This window comes from Chrysemys picta, chromosome 21 (genome assembly GCF_011386835.1).
Source record: "Chrysemys picta bellii isolate R12L10 chromosome 21, ASM1138683v2, whole genome shotgun sequence".
Classification (NCBI taxonomy): Eukaryota; Metazoa; Chordata; order Testudines; family Emydidae; genus Chrysemys; species Chrysemys picta.
The window spans coordinates 11,821,827-11,845,874 of NC_088811.1; the positions used below are offsets into that span (position 1 = coordinate 11,821,827).

The 24,048-nt window shown below is 41.9% G+C and overlaps 2 protein-coding genes across 6 annotated transcripts in view; one reads left to right on the forward strand and one right to left on the reverse strand.

Annotated features, from left to right (window-relative positions):
* The first annotated feature begins 356 nt into the window (after window positions 1-356).
* TARDBP (TAR DNA binding protein) lies at window positions 357-7,298 on the forward strand. 2 transcript variants are annotated; one of them, XM_005292838.4, is made up of 6 exons: window positions 357-696; window positions 1,564-1,816; window positions 2,624-2,787; window positions 3,585-3,725; window positions 4,763-4,933; window positions 5,394-7,298. In XM_005292838.4, exons 2-6 carry the CDS (start codon window positions 1,579-1,581, stop codon window positions 5,922-5,924), a joined length of 1,245 nt encoding a protein of 414 aa, XP_005292895.1. In that variant the 5' UTR covers window positions 357-696; window positions 1,564-1,578; the 3' UTR covers window positions 5,925-7,298. The 2 variants fall into 2 exon arrangements, with proteins under 2 accessions (XP_005292895.1, XP_023960089.1); XM_024104321.3 differs by having other exon boundaries at window positions 617-835.
* Window positions 7,299-8,875: 1,577 nt separating this feature from the next.
* MASP2 (MBL associated serine protease 2) overlaps window positions 8,876-24,048 on the reverse strand; it is a 44,990-nt gene continuing 29,817 nt past the window's right edge. For 3 of the 4 annotated variants that reach the window (XM_065575279.1, XM_005292837.4, XM_065575278.1), the window contains 7 exons: window positions 20,148-20,344; window positions 19,314-19,461; window positions 18,200-18,318; window positions 16,883-16,961; window positions 15,491-15,628; window positions 13,240-13,314; window positions 8,876-10,712 (listed from right to left, as the gene is read on the reverse strand). In XM_065575279.1, the coding sequence (XP_065431351.1) occupies window positions 9,943-10,712; window positions 13,240-13,314; window positions 15,491-15,628; window positions 16,883-16,961; window positions 18,200-18,318; window positions 19,314-19,461; window positions 20,148-20,344 (1,526 nt within the window). In that variant the 3' untranslated portion in view covers window positions 8,876-9,942. Of the gene's footprint in view, window positions 10,713-13,239; window positions 13,316-15,490; window positions 15,629-16,882; window positions 16,962-18,199; window positions 18,319-19,313; window positions 19,462-20,147; window positions 20,345-24,048 lie in introns of all 4 variants that reach the window. The other variant, XM_065575277.1, reaches the window with a different exon arrangement.

Sequence of the window (24,048 nt, forward strand, 5' to 3'; positions counted from 1 at the left end):
TGCCATCCAGAGCTCAGGGGTCTTTTCGGTGCCTGCAGGAGGCACTGAATGGAGCAGCAGGCAGGCAATGCAAAACACCAGCTGCTGCCCAGCTCCCTTAGCCTTAAACGTCCTTTTGTCTTTAAGGGCAAAAAAACCAAGGGAATTAAATGCACTAACGCTGCGTTAACAGTACAGAGGAAGGCTCCAGACCTACTGCTGGTGGGGTCAGGGCTAAGGCTACCATAAGCTTCGCCTGCCTTCAAGGGGAGTAACGCCGAGGCCAGGGCCAGGCCCTGCCACACACGCCCTCCCGCCAATTTCCCATCTCTCCGCCGGCCCAGCCTTACGCATGCGCGTTGCCGGCGGGACGGATCATACCATTCCTCTGCGGTGCGTGTGGGTGTTGGCGCAGGGGAGGAAATCCCAGATTTGCTACCGTCCTCGCCCGGAGGCACCGCTCCGCACATCCCGAGCGAGGGACACGGAGGCCTGTGTGATCTCTGCTCTACGCGGTTCCAAACTGGCCAAGTTCCCGGCGTTGGCTCTTTCCAATCTATTTCCAGCTCGCCCCCCCCCCGAGGGAGGAATGGTTCGCCCAGAGGCCGGGCTCTGCCTCTGAGGACCGGGGGCCGCCATTTTGTCAGCAGCGGCTGCAGGAAAGGAAGGTGGAGGCGCCCGGAGCCTCCTCGCCCCGTGTAAGGCCCCCCTGGCCCGGTGAGCAGAGCGCGGCGGAGAGCTAGAGGCTCAGGTGTCTCGGGTCCCAACCGCGGCTGGGCCCTGCCTGAGCGGGTCGGGGGGAGCTAGGCCCAGCCTGGAGCTCGAGAGAGGCGCGCGCGCGCGGAGGGGCTCGGTGGTGAGGCCTAGCGCGCGCGCGGGGGGTTTATAAGCTAGGCCTCATTTAGGCGCAGCCTATCGGTTAGGTATGTGGTCTGGTCCTCACGCCCGTCTCCCGGAAATGGTTTGGTCCTGACTCCCTTCTTCCCTTTCCCTATGGTCTGACCTCTGCTCCCCTGTTCCCAGACTCCCTCTCCCCGGGATGATCTGGACATTCACCTCCCTCCTTGGAAATGGTTTGGTCCTGGCCCTCGCATGGTGTGATCCCTGCTCCCCCTTTCCCTTCCACCCGCACTCCAGTAGGGTCTGCTCCTTGGCTTTCCCCCCCCCCCCCCTTTTTCTCCTCCCAGCAATACCAGTTGGTTGGGTTCTTTCCCTGCGCCCCGTCCTACACAGGCTTGGCCCTTGCCCCATCCCCTCAGTTGGGGTGATTGGTGAGATCATTGCAGATTGTAAACAAATCCTCTTTCTTTCCTAGTTTTAAATAACTTCGTTCATAACCCCTCCTGTCCAGGCACTACCCACAAATGTCACTTTATATGTCTGTTGTTAGAACATAACACAACACTTAAAGCTTAGAGAAGATAAAATGCAACATCTCTTGGTAGGTTATTAGGGCCTAGGAAGAAAAGCATTGTCGGTGTTTTATAGAGAAACAAACTGATTTATTATGAGATTAAAAATGAATAAAATGAGAGAGTAAAAAATTGCTGATGCCCCCCCCCCCCTTTTTTTTAAATCCATTAGTAAAATCCAGCAAAGATGTCTGAATACATCCGCGTTACTGAGGATGAGAACGATGAGCCCATTGAGATCCCTTCAGAGGATGATGGCACTGTGCTGCTATCCACAGTTACTGCCCAGTTCCCCGGAGCATGTGGCCTGCGTTACAGGAACCCAGTGTCTCAGTGTATGAGAGGAGTCCGGCTAGTGGAAGGAATTCTCCATGCTCCAGATGCTGGCTGGGGAAATCTGGTCTATGTTGTTAATTATCCCAAAGGTCTGTCTTTATTCCATGAATTTTTGGTACAACCATACTTTCTTAGTTACAAGGAATTTACATCAAGATCTATAGATTTCTTAGTTTTTATGTTTTCCTCTTAACTTACTATCAAACCATAGCAGCAACTGCAAATAAGTCTTTTTCACTTATGTGCCTGGCCAACAAAATGAATTTCAGAGCGTTCCCTATTATTTAGCACCATAATTGTACAAGATACTTTACAAATAAGACTTTGTCTTACAGTTTGTAAGGCATTTAACAATCTTATACAGATACCTTCCAAAGGTCCAATCCTACAGTGAGCGCCGTGCAGGGCTGAGGTTTGCCCATGTGACACTTTTTGCATGATCTGGGCCAAAGACATCAGTTTTGTAGGGAAGGGTGTGGGAAAGGCGAAGGATGAAAAGGAAAGGGAAAAGTAAGGAGAGCACTTTTCCTTTTTCATTGAGTAGCCATTGTCTCAAACTATATATGATATACACAAACTCTGGTCAGGCACATGAATGTTATTTGGCAGTACTTCAGTGGAAAACAAGCTGAAAGTGTGTTTTTAGATGAGAGTTTGAATCTGCCTGTTTTCTGCACTCCTCTCCCTGATATTGTAGGGCAGTTGTATGTGGATTATAACATATATGCAGCAAATAGTATGTATCTGGAAGAGTCCCAGTTCTTAGCTTCCACAATACATCCTGCAAAAAAGAATCTAATCCTTGTGCTATGCTGCTTCTGACCAATGGAAGTAGCTTTCCTTTCCTTTGATGTAATGTGGAGATGACAGTTTCTGATGTACATCTTTACATTCAGATAACAAGAGGAAAATGGATGAAACAGATGCCTCATCAGCTGTGAAAGTAAAACGAGCAGTACAAAAAACATCTGATTTAATAGTTTTGGGTCTTCCCTGGAAAACTACTGAACAAGATCTAAAGGAATATTTCAGTACATTTGGAGAAGTTCTCATGGTGCAGGTAAATTTCTGTTGTACTTGAGTCAAAAGCTATGAATTCAGATGGAAGTTTTTCTGCATGAGCCAGTACAAGGCAAAAAGGGCAGTATAAATTTAAGAGCACACCTTTAATTGTTGTAACATTAAAATTTGCTTTATACTATTTGCTTTGCAGTATGCTATTTTTTCTTGGAGATATCTTGGTATGTGTTCAGGTCTTTGACCCATGTCAAGACTGATTTCTCAAAAGGGGATGATTCTGATGTTACACTAGTATAAACAAGACATTATGTGGCCCATTGTGTGGTGTTTGGTTTTTGTGCTTGCATATTAGTTTATTGGTATGGGGGTAGTTGTAGCATTTGTGAAGACTTACTTTTTACAGTTCTTGTTTGAATTTGAAACTTAACTTTAACAATAAGTTTGAGTTTAGGTTTAAGGATGTTTTATATTGATATTGGATTAGTACTTTGCCACGATGCATCAAACCCATGCTCTTTTGAACATTGTTTGCTATAATGGTAATTCACAGCCTGATTTTGTAAGTATGAAACTGTTAAATGCTTTTGTGTATTGTCATTGATAGTACCAGTGGCCATTTCATGAGGGACATAGAAGCCTCATTAAATTAGGATCAAAACTTTTCACATTGCACTCTTTTAATCATGCTTTGATTATCCTAGCATTCCTGTTGATCTAGGAAGAGACTACTAATTAGCAGCTAGTTGCAGCTAGTCTAAGAATACCAGTGCATATTGCTGCTTCAGTATTTCAGCTATCTAGATCATCTTTTTCTCCCCTTTCCCCATCTCGCTTTAGGTTAAGAAAGACATTAAGACTGGTCACTCAAAGGGTTTTGGTTTTGTTCGATTTACGGAGTATGAAACCCAGGTGAAAGTGATGTCTCAACGACACATGATAGATGGAAGATGGTGTGACTGTAAACTTCCTAATTCTAAGGTATCGTTCCTTAAATTATTTTAGTGTTTGTAGAAACAAAACAGGCACTCTTTTAAAGAATCCTGTTGAGTGAAGAGGGGATTAGATATATGGGCAAACAAAAGGAGAGGGGGACTTTAACGGGATCCTTGAGGCAGGTGAGAAGACAAAAAGGAGGAGTGGAGCCTGGAGGTTAGGTGAAGGAACAGTGGGATGGGGGTTTGAGAAAACTATTAAGCATAGGGAAGATGATGTCCAGTCTGAAAACTACAGAAACCAGCATGCTGACATCATAAATGTCTAGTAGCCCCTACTTCAGATACTGTCCACATTTTGCAGAAGGGAGGAAAGTGAGGCACAGAGGATAGGTAGGTAACTTGTCCAAGGCCAGACTGGGTCAGTGGCAGAGCTGGGATCAGAATCCAACACTTTTGACTATGCATATTTCCTCACTATATATGTATTTAACTGAAGGATTTAAAGCACAAGGAATGCTCTGCTGCCTACCTAACCAGTCCTCATTTGCCATCCCTTTTCAATTCTCATCTCCTTCCCACTCTCCATTTTTTACATATATCCCCCTGGCACCACGCCTAGGAGATGCCCCTTGAGCAAGATGTTCTAAACAAATCTCCAATCATCAGAAGAGCTTTAGATTATGGGTGGTAGATATGGCTGTGGTCAGTATATACTGGTGTTTCCACCATTGTCAGCACTACTGGAACTGCACCACTACAAGAGCAAAGATAGGAGATTTCCCTACAACTTCTAGTGCAAAGGTCCTAGGGGGTAAGATTGCTTCCATCTACTCAGGAATTCCAAGTTCATCCCTACAGTCTTCCTCTCAGGCGGTACAGTTTTTAATTACATTATCTCGGGTAGAGTGGAGAGCAATTGGAGGGTTGCTTTTCTTTAATCTTCCTATAACTGATACACCCCCATAACTGGTTAATAGTTTATGAATTTCTCTATCACAAAAGAAACTACGTTGTATTTGGTATTCAGAAGGATGATTGCAGTGTTTTGGTCAATATTTCTTTTTCTGCAATTCTACCCAGCAAAGTCCTGATGAACCTTTGCGAAGCAGAAAGGTGTTCGTTGGGCGCTGCACTGAGGATATGACTGCAGATGAGCTCCGGCAGTTCTTTTCTCAGTATGGAGAAGTGGTAGATGTCTTCATCCCCAAACCCTTCAGAGCTTTTGCTTTTGTTACATTTGCAGATGATCAGGTATTTATTTAAAATATTTTAGCCCCTGACATTTAGGAAACGGTTTCCTAAGTCTTTTCAATATCTCTCTTTACCATTCTGACTATAAATGTTGACAAACACTGTCACTTAGCATGTAATTATTGGAATTGAATGTACAGCGCTTGTTTTTGTCATTGCAATTTGAGAATTTCAGTTGTACTTTGAATTTCTATTGAATTACATCAATATGCTTACAGTTCATGTCTACAGAGTCACACATTTCAGCTGGTACTGTGTATATGGATCTTCACACTAGACTAAGTAACTTAAGTTTATTCAGTAAAGTTAAAGGATCTTGTTTTTAGTTTGTCATTTCTTCACACACCCTTCCTTTACAGTTTACACTTGTATTCAGAATCATGTGGTTTGTCTTATGTTGTAACAAGTAATTTAAAAATGGTCTAATTCTATATTTATTTACATCCCTTATTTCTTATAGGTTGCCCAGTCTCTTTGTGGAGAGGACTTGATCATTAAAGGAATCAGCGTACATATATCCAATGCTGAACCTAAGCACAATAGCAATAGACAGTTAGAAAGAGGTGGAAGATTTGGTGGTAATCCAGGAGGCTTTGGGAATCAGGGTGGATTTGGTAATAGCAGGGGGGGAGGAGGTGGTTTGGGGAACAACCAGGGCAGTAATATGGGTGGAGGGATGAATTTTGGAGCATTTAGTATCAACCCTGCTATGATGGCGGCAGCCCAGGCAGCATTGCAGAGCAGCTGGGGAATGATGGGCATGTTAGCTAGTCAACAGAACCAGTCTGGGCCATCGGGAAACAACCAACCTCAAGGCAACATGCAAAGGGAGCAGAACCAGGGTTTTAGTTCAGGAAGTAATTCTTACGGAGGATCTAACTCTGGAGCAGCAATAGGTTGGGGGTCAGCATCAAATGCAGGATCAAGCAGTGGGTTTAATGGAGGCTTTGGTTCAAGTATGGATTCCAAATCATCAGGCTGGGGAATGTAGACAGTGGGCTCTGATACTGACTCTATGGTGGGAAATCAAATTTTTCTAAACTCATGGTAAGTATATTGTAAATTGCATATATACTAAAATTTTCCTGATCAATTTGTTCAATGTGCAGTATATTCAACAGTATTTTTGACATTTTTCTTTTGTAAAAAGAAAGGTTAAAGGAATTTTATAAGTTTTGTTACATAATTTGTTGGAATATTGAATGATTGAAAGTGAACTGCTGTTTGCCTGATGGGTAAACTAACACACTACAATTGAGAGGAAGGGTTTCTCCTGTAATATTTTATTCCTTGTCAGCTGAATTCTTTGCATGTTCAAAAAGGAAACCATTGGTCAGAAACTACATTCTTTCTTTTCCTCTTGTTTGTTTTAATTTGATCCCCACCATAAGAATCTCTCCAAATGCCCCAGTTGGAGAACACAGTGTCGGTGTTGTGGTGTTTTGTTTGTTTGTTTTTTTTCCTTTTAACACTGTCTCCCCTCATATACTAAGTACAATATGAAGGCTTCATTTAGTCTCTGCAGTTCATCTCATTTCAAATGTGTATGGAAGAAGCACTTAATTGAAAGCAGTGCTGTAAATATTCTGCTTTAGGAATACTTCTGTCTACATGCTTTCTCATCCAAGAATACTTCATCACACTGCACATGCTACGTCTTAGACGGTGGGTGTTCCATTTTTATCCGCTACTCTTTATTTCATGGAATCGTATCAACGCTATGAACGCAAGGCTGTGAGATGGAACCAGAAGGCTGTTTGAACTTTTGAAACCTTGTGTGGGATTGATGGTGGTGCCGAGGCATGAGAGGGCTGGTATGTGCGAGAAAAAGGAGAGAGCGCATGCAGAGACCTGGTGGTGCATTATGGGATTTTATTTTACTTGGCGAGATGTCTCTCAATCCTGTGGCTTTGGTGAGAGAGTGTGCAGAGAGCAATGATAGCAAATAAAGTACGAGTGTTTCTTGCATTCAAAGGACATCCATATCTGGAAGACTAAATGGGTTTTATACCTAGTTAACCAATTAGTTGAATGTGTTAAGTGAAATGAATATCTGTATTTTTTTTTTCCCTTATGTCAACTGCTGTGAATGTTGTATGGTGTGTGTTCTTTTCTGTTAATGATATGTAAGTGTGGTAATGTGAATCGAAGATGATGGGGTTTGTGACGAGAACATTGAGTTTGTGGTGTGCTTTGCGGTAGTTGTAGCAGAGTTCACTAGCGAGCTCAGTGTGCCTCTTAAGGGTGGAAGTTCCACTGTCTGTAAGATATCCATAAGAATGCTGTTTGCTGCAGTTCTGTGTTTGGATGCTTTTTATAAGATTTGTCAATGTAGGAAATTCTTAAATAAAACTGATTTAAGTAATATGTGTCTTTGTTTTGCAGCCCTGAATGCAAAGAATTCGTAACAGTTAATTTATTTTGTCCTTTGAGATGAACTTCCGTAAAGTTGTTTTTGCAGTAATTCAGTTTGTTTCAGATAAGCATGCTTTAAAAGTTGACAAGTCAAATGGATCCATCACTCTTCATGCATTGATACCTGACACCCAACTTGTAATCCACTGTCTATTTTTGCATTGTTCTGAGATACATATCTAAAATCCAGTTCTCACAAGGTTGAGTGCTCTCACCTAAAATGGTAAGCCATTCCCTCCAGCTTGCATCCTCACCAAGGAAGCTCCTACTTGTTTTTAGGAACAAGGGTGGATTTTTTTGGAGTTGGGGAGAAGGGACGATGGGGGAAGTAGCTAACACATGTACCTGTCAGTAGATTTGCTGCTTTTAAATATATTTTCCAAAGCAGCTCCTTTGAGGATGAGAATGTAAAGCAAAATAAATATTGTAGGCTGCTTTAAATCAGCCTGCTGATTGGGAACAAAAGGGAAAATATTCCCACTCTAATTTGAGCACAGAAGAAACTGTAAACTTGTGGCTAAAATAAAATACTAGCTCATGATGAAGAATATCCACCTGAAGAAAGTATTGATGAATTTATAAGAGGCTTCTTATCTCCAAATGAGAAATGTATCCAGTAGTAACATATCCAGCAAGGTTACATCCATAAATATTAGATCTTCAGAAATGGATATAGTGTGTACTTGAAATCCAGCACCACACTGATCCTTTTATTACTGTATTTCATATTCTGCAGCTTCTGAATATGGAGATTTAGGGCAATTTAGTTTCTGCTTTGACTTGGATATTTAAGTTCTTAAAGTGGATCTTAATTAGGATGTATCCTATTTATTTGTATCTCAATATGGTTTATCATGAAGGGGAGACTGTCTAATTTTTGTTAGATATTTGCATTGGTATTGCTTTAACTCCAGTCCAAGGGGATAACTGGCAACTAAGTCTCAATCTACATACTTACAAAAAAACAAAGGGGGTTGTGATTTCTCCAGCGATAAATTGTAATTCCAAATCTTTTCACTATTCAGATCCCTTTGCAAAAAGTTGCTTAATTTTTCTGCACCTAAATCAGATAAGATTTCCAAACTCTGTACCATCTGTGAATTTTGCATTTTAGCACTTGCACTATTACCAGCTACTGCTGCTGAGTAACACTTAAAAATGGTATTCTGGAACTTCCAAAGACTTTAACGGTGGCATCCCTGCAAGGAACCTGATGGTAAGTTTGTCATTAGCATGGCTTTAATTTGTTTAAACTTGTTTAAGTTGAGGATCAGGTATTAGCAGGTTGGCAGCAGTGGGTAATCTTTACTATGAATTTTAGTCTCCCCTGACTCTCAAAGAAATTCCTGAAAGTTTTATAGCAGTTTTCAGACTTTATTGGTCATTTTCTCTATATGCTTTTTATATTCTAGTGTTTTAAGTGAGTTAATAAAAGGTATTTTTGTCACCACCTGCGAGCGTTGTCTTGTTCTTTAACAATTTTCATTTCAAGTATGTATTACAATATGATTAAACAGACAAAGGATGTTTGTAGAAACAACCAGTTTTTAATACAATTAGGCTATATTCTTCAGGCTCATTTAGGCAAAAAAATAAAATAAAATTGCATTTTAGTATAACAGCTTCTGAGCAAACTTTTTAGGGTAACCTGCTAAATCTTTCTTAATCTGACTAGTGGGAATGTACTGCTAAAACTGATGGGATGTTGACAGTTTCCTGGGCAGTACTGCTTTAAATATGAGTGAATATGGAGACTGGACCACTACATGACTTAATTATATTTTAGTAATGACTGCAAATGTGAAAACACCTTCAGAATCTTGATTATGCTATCTCTCTGCTCTGTCTGTTTTTGTAGAGGCAGGTTATTATAATAGCCCTGCAATTGTGATTAAGGGTGTTTACTCTGTTCTTAGTAATGTCTAAACTGGCTCTTAAGAATAGAGCAGAAACATTCTGTCCATACTTTGCCATCGTCTTGCAGAGCTGTCCAGCTGAAGCTGTTGGGATTTCATCAGATGCAGCAAGCGTCTCAAAGAACTAGTAAAATTTTTGATTTTGACATTTGTATTCTAACTTGAGGGGAATTATTTATGGCTGTGCTAATATAACAAGTGCTAAACTGTCTTTCCCACTGTCTCAACAAGTATGTTCTTCAATTAGATTGGTAATACTATAGTTTTATTACGTGTTTTTTAAAAGGATTGTGATCCACAATATTAAGTGGACACAATCAATTTAACACAACTTTCAGATGGAAAGTATTTAACACCTAAGATTGAGTTTTCTGTAATATTTGCTTTTTTAGTTAATGTAAATAAACTAAACAAGGTGCTGCTAACTGCAAAGTTTCCCTTGATCATTTGAGCCTTCCACCTAGCAACAGGTATGGAAAGCAACTTTAAAATAAGATTTGAGTGTAAAACTGATTAGGTTAGTTGGGCAGATACAACACCTGAAAGTTCTAATTGACAAAATGAAGTCTATTAAATCAACTTTAAAAATATTACAAAACTGCAATCTGATCTGTTAAATGCCTTAATGTAACAAAAGGGAGAATGTTGTTAGTTACTGCACATAAGAAAGTAGACTATTTAAGAATTTTTCAAAATGGTGTTTTCAATCCATGAAATGTAGTTAATCACTTTTGTATATACCCCATATTGGCCAGCAACCCCACAGTCTACACCCCAGGACACAAGACCACCGACAAACCATTTCTTAGTCAGATTATCTAAGAAAGTTAATGGTCCCCCACTGTCACCCTGACAAGAATCTTTGCCCCCTTCTTCCTCCCCAGCACACAACATGTTTTCTGTTAGTGTCAGATATTTTCCCTGTGGCAGCTTTGCAAATGCATCTTTACACTTTCTGTGGTCAATAACTACTAATTCAACATACATTAGATGATGGGAAAGCCTCCTTTTCTCAGTTCTTCCCCAGCCAGCTACAGTTCCCATATCATCTGTTTTCACATGGAATCTTTCTTCTTTTCTTGGCAAGCAAATGGGGATAATATTTGCATTAATTGGGACTTTATGTTTCAGTTTAATCAGTGCAATGTCATGGTTATAACTGGTGCCATCGATGTAACCTTCATGTACAAAAATTTCTTCTGCCCAGGCTTGTTGGTAGTGAACTGAACTTTTGTTCAGAAATCCCATTTTGATTGTCAATGTTGATGGGTCTATTTGACGGGCTACGACATGAGCAGCAGTTAAAATCCAATTGTCATACAAGAGGGCGCCACCGCCTGCTCCTCCATCTTCAGCAATTAGCATAACTTGCCAGGGGAACTGTCCAGGCTTTGCCCTTTTCCCTCCAATTATACGTTCCAGAGTTGTCCCGGTTTGTATTCCACAAACTGATAGGAGAGAAGCACATGAAGTGATAAACATTTAGTAAAGATTTGGAGTATGGCAAGTGGTTACTAAGTCTGGCTCAGCTGAAGTCACCAAGTGTAGACATTGCGTCTAACTAGCTAATCAATTTTGGAACAGTGAAATCAGTCATCTGTGACCAGCCTGAAAACCTAGACAAGAGCACAGTTGTAAACTTAAGTTTGCAAATGGGTTGATGCTGTCAAATAACTGATTTAGGAGGTGATTTTCAATGGGACTTGTGGTCCAAGCACACTTATGCACTTCTGAAACTCCCACTTTGTATTCTGCTCACAGTGCAAGAAATTAACATAGGGACCATCACTTGAATCCTACTTTTAATTTCTTAAGAATAAAGAAAGAGGCTACATATGAAGTTTGGGCATAAGGAGAAGATGAGGAGGTTCTTTGGGATGTGTGGTCCCTATCTGTATTCCACTGTGGGTTATGCATGTGCCTGGAGTCAGAGAATTTGAAAGTAGTATCTGGTCTGCGCATGCGCTCTGGCTCATCTTGTGCCTCTGACCGAGGCAAAAAAGGACAGTGGAAGCAAAGGGGAAGGAGTGCAGGTAGTGGATAGGGGGACCACACATCTCTAAGAACTCCAGTTCTAGGTAAGTAATTTCCTCCTCAAGTAATGGTCCCTATTGTATTCCACTGTGGGTGATTGATTGACAAGCAGTACCTAAGTAGGAGGAGGGTGTGAGGATGAGGGCAGTAGGGTTGAATGGAAAATCTCCATCCCAAAGGATGCATCAGCAGCCGAGTCCTGTAGCAAGGTGTAATGCCTTGCAAATGTGGATGGAGCTCCACATGGCTGCTTTACAGATAGCTAGGAGCTCACTAAAGGTTTCAACTTAGAGCATGCAGCAATGAGAAGGAACTGAAGACGCAATAGGTCCGCCCCACCCTCTAGCGCCTTGGTTGAAAGTGGGAGGTGAGCCGGGGTCAGTGCACAGAGCAGTGGACACTACTTTCAAATTCTCCAACTGCGGATGCATGGTACACGTATAATACACACTGGAATACAATAGGGACCATCACTCGAAGAACAGAAGGGAACAAAAACATTTAGTGTAAAACTATAGAGATGAATGAAAATAAATTTTACTGTAAAGGACGCTTAATACCATGTGAAATTACAGAATAGCACAAAACTCAACTTCATGAGTTTTCATGCTCTCTAAATACCAGCTAATTAGGAAATGTTGCAAAGTCAGTAATTTAATTGCCTAAACATTCAAAATCATGACATTCTGCAGTAAAACTACCTGACAGGCTCATTTTCACTCAAGTCTTTCTGTTTTAGCCTGAAACTCATGCGAACTGGACCAATGTTGAATATACAAACTAAGAAATGCTAATTTTATTGTGAAACTTTTGCCTGTCTCTGGTACCAGGCTCAAAGAGGCATCTGCTCTACTGCAAGTTGGGTCAGACAGAATCAGGTATGAGCTTAAGAGGTTCTGAGAATCCACAGCTTCCACGGTCCTTGACATAGGCGGTGAGTTATATGGGCCTATGCTCCACCAATATTTAAGAAAGTGGGCCTAGCTCCACCAATGTTTGGGCTTACCGTGCTTTCAGGGGAACATGGGGTCCAGGGTGGCCTGGGGGGCTAGCGGGGGACCTGGCGCTGGCAGCAGAGAGAGACCTGGCCCAGCCCACCCCTCCTCTGCCCCCATTCCATCCTCCCAGCTTCCACCCCCTCCACCGAGTGATGCTGGGAGCCAGTGGGGCGGAGCTGAGCAGGGCGGGCTGGGTTGCTCGCTGCTGCCAGCGCCAGGCCCCCTGCTAATCCCCCAGGCTGCCCTGGACCCTGCATGCCCCTGAAGCGCCGGGCCCTCCAAAGTGCAGGGCCCAGGCCGGTTCTGCTTGGACCCGCTCTGGGCCCCCCCAAAAATTATATAAAGCTGGCACCCATGGTCCTTGATGGGACGTGATAAGTGCTCAGCTTCAAGCCTCCACGTTAACAATGGTGGAAAACTCAGGAGAAGGCCAAAAGAGGCATTCTTAAAAATGGGGACCAGTGTAAAAGAATTAGTGACTAAAGGAACCCTAGTTGAACTCTGGCTATTGTGAAAACTTAGACCCATAATATGTCTTTTTCCTTTTATCTTTTACTGTAATTATATCACGTTCCCCATCCTGTTGAGTCTCAGATTACACCACTTCTAAAGGTATGTCTACGCTGGATGCTTTTTTTGGCAGCATGTAGAGTACCTACATGGGTAGCTCCACCAGCACAATTATAAATAGCAATATAGATGATGAAGCATGGTTTAGGTGATAGAGTACAGGCATGCCTGAAAGGTACCCTACATGCTACCGGATCCTTTTATATAACGTAATGAATAATGACCATGAACTAGTGTAATTTTTGGCAATAGCAATATTTAAAGACCAGTCATAAGACAAATTATACTAAGCAAAGCTGCACTTATTATCCTGATACTAAGTTCTTGCTAATCTACATCAATTATAAACTTCTTGTATAAATTCATACATTACCTGGCTCACAGACTGGCAGTACTTTTTCTCCCTTGGAGTTCTTCCAGTATCCATCAGCACCACACTGGTATCTACCTGAATGTCACAGAAAAGGCAAAAATACAAGAATGCACATGTTAAGTGGCCATCATGTTTTTAAAGCACTGCATCTACAGAACATGGCTATATCTGACCATAGTACAGAGTTTTTCAATTCCCAGAGTTCAGATCCTAATAACCTCTTAGGTTTTGTGAATTCCTATGTGAAGGTGGCTCTGTGCATCATCCCTCTCACTAACTGGGCTGTGAGATGTGCGAGGTCAGGGCATTATGCAGCATAAGTATCCTACCCACTTGTAAAGTGGCACCCTCAGATGTGACTTGAATATAAATTCCACACCCTGAAGGGTAAGGGAATGTATGAAGTGTTAGGTACATTAATTAAATCCTCTGAAACAGATCTTTTGTCGCACTCCTCACATAAGGATCGTTTCTTAAATCAAAGATACACAATGTTTTTGAGATCAACAAGTCATGGGAGACGGGAGAGATTCCAGAAGACTGGAAAAGGGCAAATATAGTGCCCATCTATAAAAAGGGAAATAAAAACAACCCAGGTAACTACAGACCAGTTAGTTTAACTTCTGTGCCAGGGAAGATAATGGAGCAAGTAATTAAGGAAATCATCTGCAAACACTTGGAAGGTGGTAAGGTGATAGGGAACAGCCAGCATGGATTTGTAAAGAACAAATCATGTCAAACCAATCTGATAGCTTTCTTTGATAGAATAACGAGCCTTGTGGATAAGGGTGAAGCAGTGGATGTGGTATACCTAGACTTTAGTAAGGCATTTGATACGGTCTCGCATGATATTCTTATCGATAAACTAGGCAAATACAAATTAGATGGGGCTACTATAAGGTGGGTGCATAACTGGCTGGATAACCGTACTCAGAGAGTTGTTATTAATGGTTCCCAATCCTGCTGGAAAGGCGTAACGAGTGGGGTTCCGCAGGGGTCTGTTTTGGGACCGGCTCTGTTCAATATCTTCATCAACGACTTAGATATTGGCATAGAAAGTACGCTTATTAAGTTTGCGGATGATACCAAACTGGGAGGGATTGCAACTACTCTGGAGGACAGGGTCATAATTCAAAATGATCTGGACAAATTGGAGAAATGGTCTGAGTTAAACAGGATGAAGTTTAACAAAGACAAATGCAAAGTGCTCCACTTAGGAAGGAAAAATCAATTTCACACATACAGAATGGGAAAAGACTGTCTAGGAAGGAGTACGGCAGAAAGGGATCTAGGGGTTATAGTGGACCACAAGCTAAATATGAGTCAACAGTGTGATGCTGTTGCAAAAAAAGCAAACATGATTCTGGGATGCATTAGCAGGTGTGTTGTGAGCAAGACACGAGAAGTCATTCTTCCGCTCTACTCTGCTCTGGTTAGGCCTCAGCTGGAGTATTGTGTCCAGTTCTGGGCGCCGCATTTTAAAAAAGATGTGGAGAAATTGGAAAGGGTCCAAAGAAGAGCAACAAGAATGATTAAAGGTCTTGAGAACATGACCTATGAAGGAAGGCTGAAAGAACTGGGTTTGTTTAGTTTGGAGAAGAGAAGACTGAGAGGGGACATGATAGCAGTTTTCAGGTATCTAAAAGGGTGTCATGAGGAGGAGGGAGAGAACTTGTTCACCTTAGCCTCTAAGGATAGAACCAGAAACAATGGGTTTAAACTGCAGCAAGGGAGGTCTAGGTTGGACATTAGGAAAAAGTTCCTAACTGTCAGGGTGGTTAAACACTGGAACAAATTGCCTAGGGAGGTTGTGGAATCTCCGTCTCTGGAGATATTTAAGAGTAGGTTAGATAAATGTCTATCAGGGATGGTCTAGACAGTATTTGGTCCTGCCATGCGGGCAGGGGACTGGACTCGATGACCTCTCGAGGTCCCTTCCAGTCCTATAATCTATGATTCTATGATTAAACTAATCTTGAATATAATATTTTAAGGCCACGTTCTACTGAGCTGAATGTATTGCCTGTACATGCTACTGCACCATCCCGCATTCACCAGCTGCAGAAGAAAAATACTGTCTTGAACCTCTTAGTCAAAGTGACTGGCTGAATTTTTTGCGCCCCATGACTGATTTCTAAATGTTATTGCCTAATGCAGGGCCTGGACCTGGGAGGTGCTGAGCACTGATGTCAGGAGTTGCTTGTTCTCAGCATCTGAGGATCAGGCTGTAAGGAATAATGTCTCCCCTTACCATTATTACTTGCTTTCATAGTGTAGAAGGTGCTCTCGCATTCGTACTGAATCTCAGCTTTGTAGGTGGTCACCTCTGGTCCTGTGATGTAAGTAACCGTGCCGTTGTCTATGTCTTCAGGTTGACCACAGTTGACAACTGAAAACAGTTCCAAAAGACAGAATTGTGAAAGGTTCTTCTAATTACCAACGTAAAAATGGGCTGCAACAGTCAACCCAGGCGGGTAGGAGCTGATTGGCTCCTACCCCTGTTAAGAGTGTGGCATGGGAGGAAGTTTGCTGTCTTCATGTCCTATTATATGGTGGCCATCTGAGACAGGAGATAATCTCTGTAACTCCTTAGGATGCACTTTGAAAACTGCTTAAAGGGAACCTTTAAAACTAAAGACAATTAAAAAAAATAAAGAGAGTGGCCCTTTTCAGTGTTTGTGCATCGACTCTTGAGTGCTGATCTGCAGAGAGGGAACGGTGCAAGACTTGTTTTACCCAAGATTTTTCCTGGGGGTGGGGGAGGAGGTTGGGTGGTGAATACGAGGGAAAGTCTGGGTCAAGTGGAATTATTGGACTATAATGCAACCAGACACACACATTTTTATAAAATTAAAGTTAAAGGTTGCACTTTTGGGTGCTGGAAGCAGTTACGCCCAAGGAAACAGACGTGCATTCTAATCTAGACCAGATCTACTATCTAAAGTATGTCGTACTGCATGTTGTTCATATAGGTAATTGTTATGACCCACAGCCCAGAAGGAAGTATGGATAAATCTAGAAGTTATACTACCAGAGAATTCTACGTTTCTTATAGGGGAAGAGACTATGCCTAATAGTTATTAGAACAAGAGACTGGGAGGTAGGATTTCAGGGTTCTGTTCCCACGTGCTAGTGACTTGCTTTGTGAGCTATACCAAGTCCCTTTTACTTCACTGTGTCCCCATTTACCCACCTACAAAATGGGCATGTCACTACCTACAGTACCACCTAGGTGTTGTGAGGATTTGAACTTACTTAATATGAAGTAGTTGTAATTTGTGGGGGGAGGTATTGAACAATTGGAATAGTTTTCCCTCTATGCTATGCCCTCATAAGTTTCTGGATACTGTAGTGTAGTTTCCAAGTAAACTAACTTGGTGTTGCTACCATCGTTGCTTTTTAAAACATGCTTTTAAGGAATGGTGGAAAAAATGAAGACAGCTTCCAATTTTTAAATATGAAATACAATTGTAATAATAAAAGGGGTGACTTTTACGCAACTAAAAAAAAAACAAAAAAAAACGCAAGTCTATATTGCCTCCTACATCTTGGCACTTATGAAGGTAATTTTATATTCTGGGTTTGACAGGAGAATTAAGACATTGGTATACTGCAAAGTTGAAGACAATTAGCGTTGACTTACTGATGCACTTTGCCATCGGTTTGTTCCAGGAACCACTTTTTTGACATTCTGCTTTAAAAGACTTTAAAACCAGTTCATTCTGCAAGAGGAAAATAGGAAATGTATTTATTTCTCTAAAATGACTAACTTGACTTTATTAATAATCATGATGTTGCTTATTGGGAGAATGTGTCAGTTAAATATAGAGTTTTAGCTCACGGATATGGAATGAAAAATATGCATAAAACAGATTTAGATAGGTTTGTGATGCTATTCTCAGATGTCCTACTTTGTTCTTAAACAGTAGATGTATCATTTTAGTGAGGAGAAAAGGTATTTCCTATACTGCACTCATCTTGGATACAAATATAACCTTTCTTACCACGATTTGGTGGAATAAGTGAGGGTAACTTAACACTTCTGGATATTTGTTTTGGAGTGGCAGTTCTACCCACTTATGCCTGCTATGTGCTCCTAATGGTTAACAATGAAGATGGCTAAAGTAATATAAAAATATTTCAAGTAAGAGCATGCTGTATCCTCTGGATTTTATCTATTTCAGTACATGAACACGCCTTTTATTGCATCTCATTTTCATTATTCATTTAAACTAACAGAACTCAGATGCATTTAGTTATCCTGGGTCTGTACATGAACAACAATGTCCTCAAACTGTCAAAAGCAGGACAGATTCTAGAATCTTAGTGAATGTATAGAAAATGGAGAGAAAACTATTAATGTGGGGCTAGTACACTTTTTATATTGATCATGAAGATAAGCCAGTGTGAAACGAAATAATAAAGGCCAAATTGTGATCTCAGAAGCTTGCTCTGAGTGGGTGCTGTATTTGGAATATCTTCAGAAATTACCTAATAAACACTGAAGTTGGAATGCTATAGGAATGAATATTAAATGTCTTCCAGTGCAGCAATAGAGAGCAAACATCTAGTTTTAAAAACTCTCTCTGCAGAGATGTAGTAACAATTTAAAGAACTTAATGGAACAGAATGATTTTTTTAAGACACTATGGCAAATGTTTTTAAAGTTATTCTCTAGCTCCCAACTCAATTACAGACAAATCTATAAGTGATGGCGGGAGAGCTTCTAAATCTGGACACTAAAACTTGTTTGGGAAAGGACAATTTCGGAAGGACCACAACTGCACAATAACTAATCGTGTGTGTGTGTGTGTGTGTCGTTGATGTACCCACAATTACACTAGGAGCAGCACAGAAGTTAAATGACTTTGTACAGTGGCTAAGTGGAAAGAAACACATTTAATTCCACAAATTAACCTCCCTAGGGAAACCAAAGAAGGAGGAGCTGTAGTTTACCTACTTCCAACAACACATATCCAGTATCACAGGATAGAGTATAGTAGTCTTTCAGGATGTATTTTGCTTGCACTGGATTGATGTGACCATGGGGTGGTGCTTTAGGACTGGGGCATGGCAAAGCTGTGGAGGGATGGAAAACAAAACATTATCCTTCCTCCTAAAGCAGATTCTAATCTTTGTTTCTAAATCTGCTGTTAGAAAACCAAATACGACCTTTTCCCCTCACAGCATAACTAAGACCAAAAGGAAACATTTAATAGAGAAATGTGTAAACTTGCTGCGTTGTACTCATGACCAATGGCTGGGTCACACAGGACTGACTAGTCTTCCCGAAGCTGTGGAGTGAAGGGCATCTCTATAGCCTAGACATCAATTCATAGTTCTACCAAGCGGGGTGCTTGTTTCTTAAAGCCAGAGCCAGGCCAGACAATTCTGACGCTAGACCCAAGGAGAATCTCACCATGCGCCGTTGTTCTGGCTCTCCTCGAGGGGTTTTACATTGGTTAATGAAGCAAGTAAAAACTAAGTATGAAAGCAGTTTAGAACGGTTTGCTTGCTGTGCATGCCTCACTGGAATGAAGTCCTGGGAGTGCTCTGCAGCTGAAAATTAAGTAGGAGGAAGTGTCAGAGATGCACTATGTGGTAGTGTAATGGAGCAGTAGCAAACAGCACTGCATCAGTCACTACTGTGCTGTTCACCTTGGCCTTTTGGGACTTCACACTGATCGAAATTCTCCTGCTCCAAAAGTGCAAGCCCTTACTATTTGAGCTAAAGGAGAATCACTGTTGAGCAGCATTGAGCCGATGAGATGCAGTTGATTCTATCCAGTATAGAGAAGTGGCACACTTACACAATAACCAGTTCATTACATGATCACGCTTCTGATGCAGCAGGAAGTGCAGGTTAGTTTGAAATGAGTAGCGTGGCAATAGTGTCAGTGAAATGGATCTCACAGAAATACCCTTACTACTGATCCTAGCCAAAAAGGTGATAGACTGAGAATGTAGCCAGAATGAATATGAGCATAAAGAAATTCGGCTCTGGAAGCAGCATCAGCAGCCCTGCCTCCTACAGAAGAGCTAGATTTACAAATGGCAAGAACTGAGCTACTCACCTGTTGTAGTGTATGAGATCTTCCAACCAGTGTGGTCTCCGGAGATATCCGTGGTGAAAGTAATATCCACAACATTGCTGCCTGTCTCAATTTTTGGAGGTACATTCTGCCCACAGAACGGGCCATATTCCTTTTTGGGTGTTTTAATCTGAAACAGTGAGAAGAGTCAGACAACCGTGCTTCGCCCATTCCAGGGTACTCAGATCATCTAAGGAGCATACAACTTGACCCACATTCACAAAGGGTGAAATTCACCCTTGTGTAAGTTCACCATTGTGTAACATCACAAAGCCTGCACACCATTCCAGACTCCGAGAAGGGTGCAAGTGGAACATAGACCTCGTGCTGGCTCCTCTGCACACGGGTTGTATATGACACCCAGGTAGGAACTGTGCAGACCTCTAGCTGTGGCTCTCTTAGGGGATAAGTTTTGTTAAATGTTCACTAGAAACAAAGCTATCGTTATTTTGATTGATGACAAGTCATCAATAATTGCATAAGGAGCATCTTTCATCAAAGCATCTCAAAGTGCTTTAGAAATATTATTAAGCCTCACAACATCCTCATGAGGTAGATATTATGTCCATTTCACAGGGAGGCAAGCTGGCACTACAAGAGGTTAAGTCACTTGCCTGAAATCACACAGTGAGTTTAGGGAAGAGCTTAGGATAGAAGCCGGGAATCTTGCTTCCCAATCATCTTATGAAAGTGTATTGTTCTTGGTGACGTTCCCAAACAAGAAAACCTTAAAGGGCAAGGGATAAAGGGCACGATTTGAGGAAGGTGCAGCAAGCCACGAAGGCTGTGAAGAAAAAACAATGAGACTCAACAGACCTTAAGGGCATCATAGGGGCACACTGTTTCCACGTGACTTTCCACGTTAAAGGTTTCCACAAATTCCAGGATGATCATGAAGCCATCTTCCACCCGGATAGTGTAGCTGCAGGTGGAGAGTTTGGGATAAGGCTTGGGATAATTGGGGCTGGTGATCACTCCAGATCTCTTAGTAAAAGCATTGTTTTGACACTGAGCTAGAAGAAGAAAAACAAAAATGGTAACTGATAATTTCCCCTAGAGCTGCATCTCCTCACACAGTAGGAATTGCAAGGCCTCTTCTACACTAGACTCTCTTCTGGAGAATAATTTTCAAATCACTGCTTAGGACACAAGGGAAACAAATTGTGTGTGTGTGTGTGGGAGGGGTGGTAACAGATGTCCCTAGTCTGGATTTGTCCCTGTTGCAAAAGTCACTAGATCTATCAGTGACTTTGGGACATAGTTAGAGGCCCAGCACCATACAGCAGTTCTGTCTCAGGAACGGTACCTTGACACGGGCCGGGATTGAGTGGGAAGAAGAGGAGGAGCCAGAAACGTAATAGCCAGGGTGTTGCAGGTCAGAACTAAGAGGCACTAGTAGGGCTGTGTCAGTCCAGCAGTGGCTGGCTGGGAAATATTAGAATGTGACAGAGCTGGGATGCAGGCAGGAGTGAAACAGAGAATCTACGTCAGGGCTGCTATGCCCCAGCAACACTGTAAGCTGCTAACCGCCTGGCTTTCCTACTGTAGCCAGACTGCATGGTTCTAGTCAAAGCTATCAGTCCCTCACTTCCAGAAGCCTCACAATACATCTCATCCTTCTTCCTTTGCCAGAGATTTAAGATACTTTATTCTCTGGGCAAAGCCAGCTGTGCCCCTTGGAGCCACAATGCTTCCTGCTAAAGAGAGACAGGGAGAAACAACCACAAGGCTGTCTGCTTGTTGATTGCTGCGAAGTGGTGCTTTGATCAGCTGGGCACCAAAGGTTTATGATGTGCTGCCAAGAGTCAGATGAGCAGCTTCCTTTAATTAATAGGAAATGATGGACCAGTTGCTAAATTTGGCATGTTGTTCAGTCTGTAGCAGCCCTGGTAAAGCTAAATTAATTATAAAAGGGAAAACTATTTAGCTTTTTAAACATATCCTTAGGCCCACAATGCTAATCCCTGTCAACAAAAATGCCATCACAGCCCCCCGCCCCATTACTAAACACATTCAATGCTCTAAAACAGAACTTTCCTATGGGTTGCCTAGTTAGAGGGCAAGCTTCTCAGGGTAGGGACTGTCTATTGTATGGTGCAGAGCATGTTCATGCCACTTAAAAAAATTCTCATTTCCTATGGTAAAATTGTGGGCTCCTCTTATTTTGGAGAATGAAACCTGTTCTCACCTGACCCTCAATTATACAACAATCCTGTCTGCTGATGTTCAAATGTACATTGTAAGCTCTTTGAGGCAGAGATCATATGTTTGTTATGTGTTTGAACGGTGCCTAGCATACCTGCGCTACCACAATACAAACAGTAACGTGCTTTGGGCTATGCTTACATTTCTTTTAGAGAGGTAGTATCCTTCCAGAGCAAGCTGAAGTTTCAGAACCATAACTTGGAGCAGCTTTCCTGGAGCAGCTCTGAGCAACTACATGAACCTATTTATCACCATGGTACCTGAGCATCAGAGTGCATTGTATTTCAACCTTGCCACCCAAACAAACATACAGATTGTTAGGCTTTTTGCTTTAATACCAGGCTCCTCTGTCATGGAAGCTGAACACACTCTCAATTTTAAAGTCCTGGCCGAAGTGCCCGTCCTGCCTGCAGAGTGCATTTGCTTTTGCCCTGAAGGAGTGAGAAAGTTCTTTGGTGCACTAAAGTGCCAGGAGTTTGGCAGCTGAGTCTGACTCTGCTCTTGCAGCCCGCTGCTCACTTCATTTCCTGTAGCTGGTATAAAGGAATCAGTGGAGCTATGTTAGATGTTGACACCCATCTCTTCCTCCCACTTCACACGCCAGGAGAATAATTGGCAATTGCTTTTTTCTTTAAGTCACTGCACATTTTTTCCCCACTAAATGGATGGCCCTGTAATTCTGTGGTCTGTCTCTCAATGTACTGAAGCCTTTGGTGAGTATTAGAGAGAAAACTAGGGCCCCATGATGCTATTAATCTTCTGTGATGTGCCTTCCTGAGCTATTGATGGTGTTGCTTACAGTATTGATTGGGAGACTTTGGGGTCCTTGCTTTGCCCTTAAGAGCTTGGTGGAAAGTAGCATGACCACATCCTCACTTTCATCCATTGCAGGGCCAGAACAAGAAGGAAGTCCTATTCAATACAAAACATCTAACTCCTTCCTGGTCACAAACAAGGTAGTGGAAAATTGCTTGCTCTCCAAAAACTACATTTCCCTTGTATCACAAGAGGCTGGGCTAATCCTATCACCCTTATGAGTGGTCATAAAACAGGTGGGAGCCAAGGGGCAGTACCCTTCTAGCCTGGAGAATGAGACAGTGCCTGTTCTAGTACCAAAGAGCCAATATTTTACCTACACAAGCCTTCACCCATGCCTTGCATCTACTGCATAAATTAGGAATACCTGTGGAGGCGAGAGTGTGGGACAGGGCCATCTCTGTTACAATGACCTCTGTGCTAGGTTACTTGATCTTGGCTTCCATTTATTATACATGGAAAATTATATACTATAGTTATTGTAATCATCATATATATTTATATTTAAAATACTGAGATTAGTTAGAGAAGAGATTAAAGGGCAACATGATAGAGAAATCCAAGATAATGAATGTTACAGAAGTGGTCAGTTGGGCTCCCATATTTTGTGCATATATTACCTATCACCAAAGACTACTTACTTTCTCTGATAATACAAGAACAAAGGCACACCTACATGAAATTAAGGGCCAAGAAATTTAAAATCGGATACAAGGAAATACTTTTTTTAAAATGTTGCATATAATTAGGGAATGGGTAATGGGGTGGATCACTTGATGATTACCTGTTCTGTTCATTCCCTCTGGGGCACTGGCATTGGCCACTGTCGGAAGACAGGATCCTGGGCTAGTATGACCGTTCTTATGTTCCCTGTGGAACTTGCTGACACATGATGTTAACAAAACTAAGAGTTTAGTGGGATAAAAGCAGACTAGACAATTACAGTTACACTAACTAGGATCAAAGTGTCCAAGGGGGATCAACACAGGACATAAGGCAGCCACCATTTAGGGTTAGGAAGGAACAACTCACAGAGGTGTATTTCAGAACCGTTGATTATGAGGGATTTATACCATTCTCTGAAGCATTTGGAACGGACCATTATCAGAGACCAGGCACTGAACTAGATGAACCATGGGTGTGACCCAGTAAGGAAATTCCTATGTTCCAGAATTGCCCCAAAAGTGTTAATCTCCTAACATAGCACAAACAAGAGGTTTGTGGAGAAGCTCTTTGGGGCAGGAACAGTCTATTTGTACTGTTCATACAGCGCCTCGCACAATGGGCTCCTGGTTTGTGACTGGAATCCCTCAGTGCTGGCACAATACTAATAAGAAGAGGAAAGTGCAGACAACTCACTAATTCAGAAAATGGGTCCTCAATCTTAACCTTGTTCTGAAGGACTGAGGAAGGGCAAAGATGGAGGCTAATTCATTCTTCATGCTCACTTAAACCTGGCTCCTTTGAGCCAAGAGTGTCCATTGAGACTCATTGTGGTTGGTGGTTTTGCAACAAGACCATTTGGGGACATGTGAGCAGACACCAATAAACCCTCTTGATGTGTAGCCACAAGCAGCGGCTAAAACCAGCTGACCAGACAGGAACAGACCAAGAGATTTGCCTCATGCCAGACCAAGAGATTTGCAGCTTGAAGATGAAACACTTTAGGACCTGTTCTACTTTTCTATTCAATATC

What these genes read in the sequence shown, in the direction of transcription:
- TARDBP (XM_005292838.4), top strand. Translation starts at nt 1,579, where the DNA reads ATGTCTGAATACATCCGCGTTACTGAGGATGAGAACGATGAGCCCATT. An exon ending in GAGAAGTTCTCATGGTGCAG is followed by an intron (nt 2,788 to 3,584) that starts GTAAATTTCTGT and finishes ATCTCGCTTTAG; the next exon opens with GTTAAGAAAGACATTAAGAC. An exon ending in TTACATTTGCAGATGATCAG is followed by an intron (nt 4,934 to 5,393) that starts GTATTTATTTAA and finishes TATTTCTTATAG; the next exon opens with GTTGCCCAGTCTCTTTGTGG.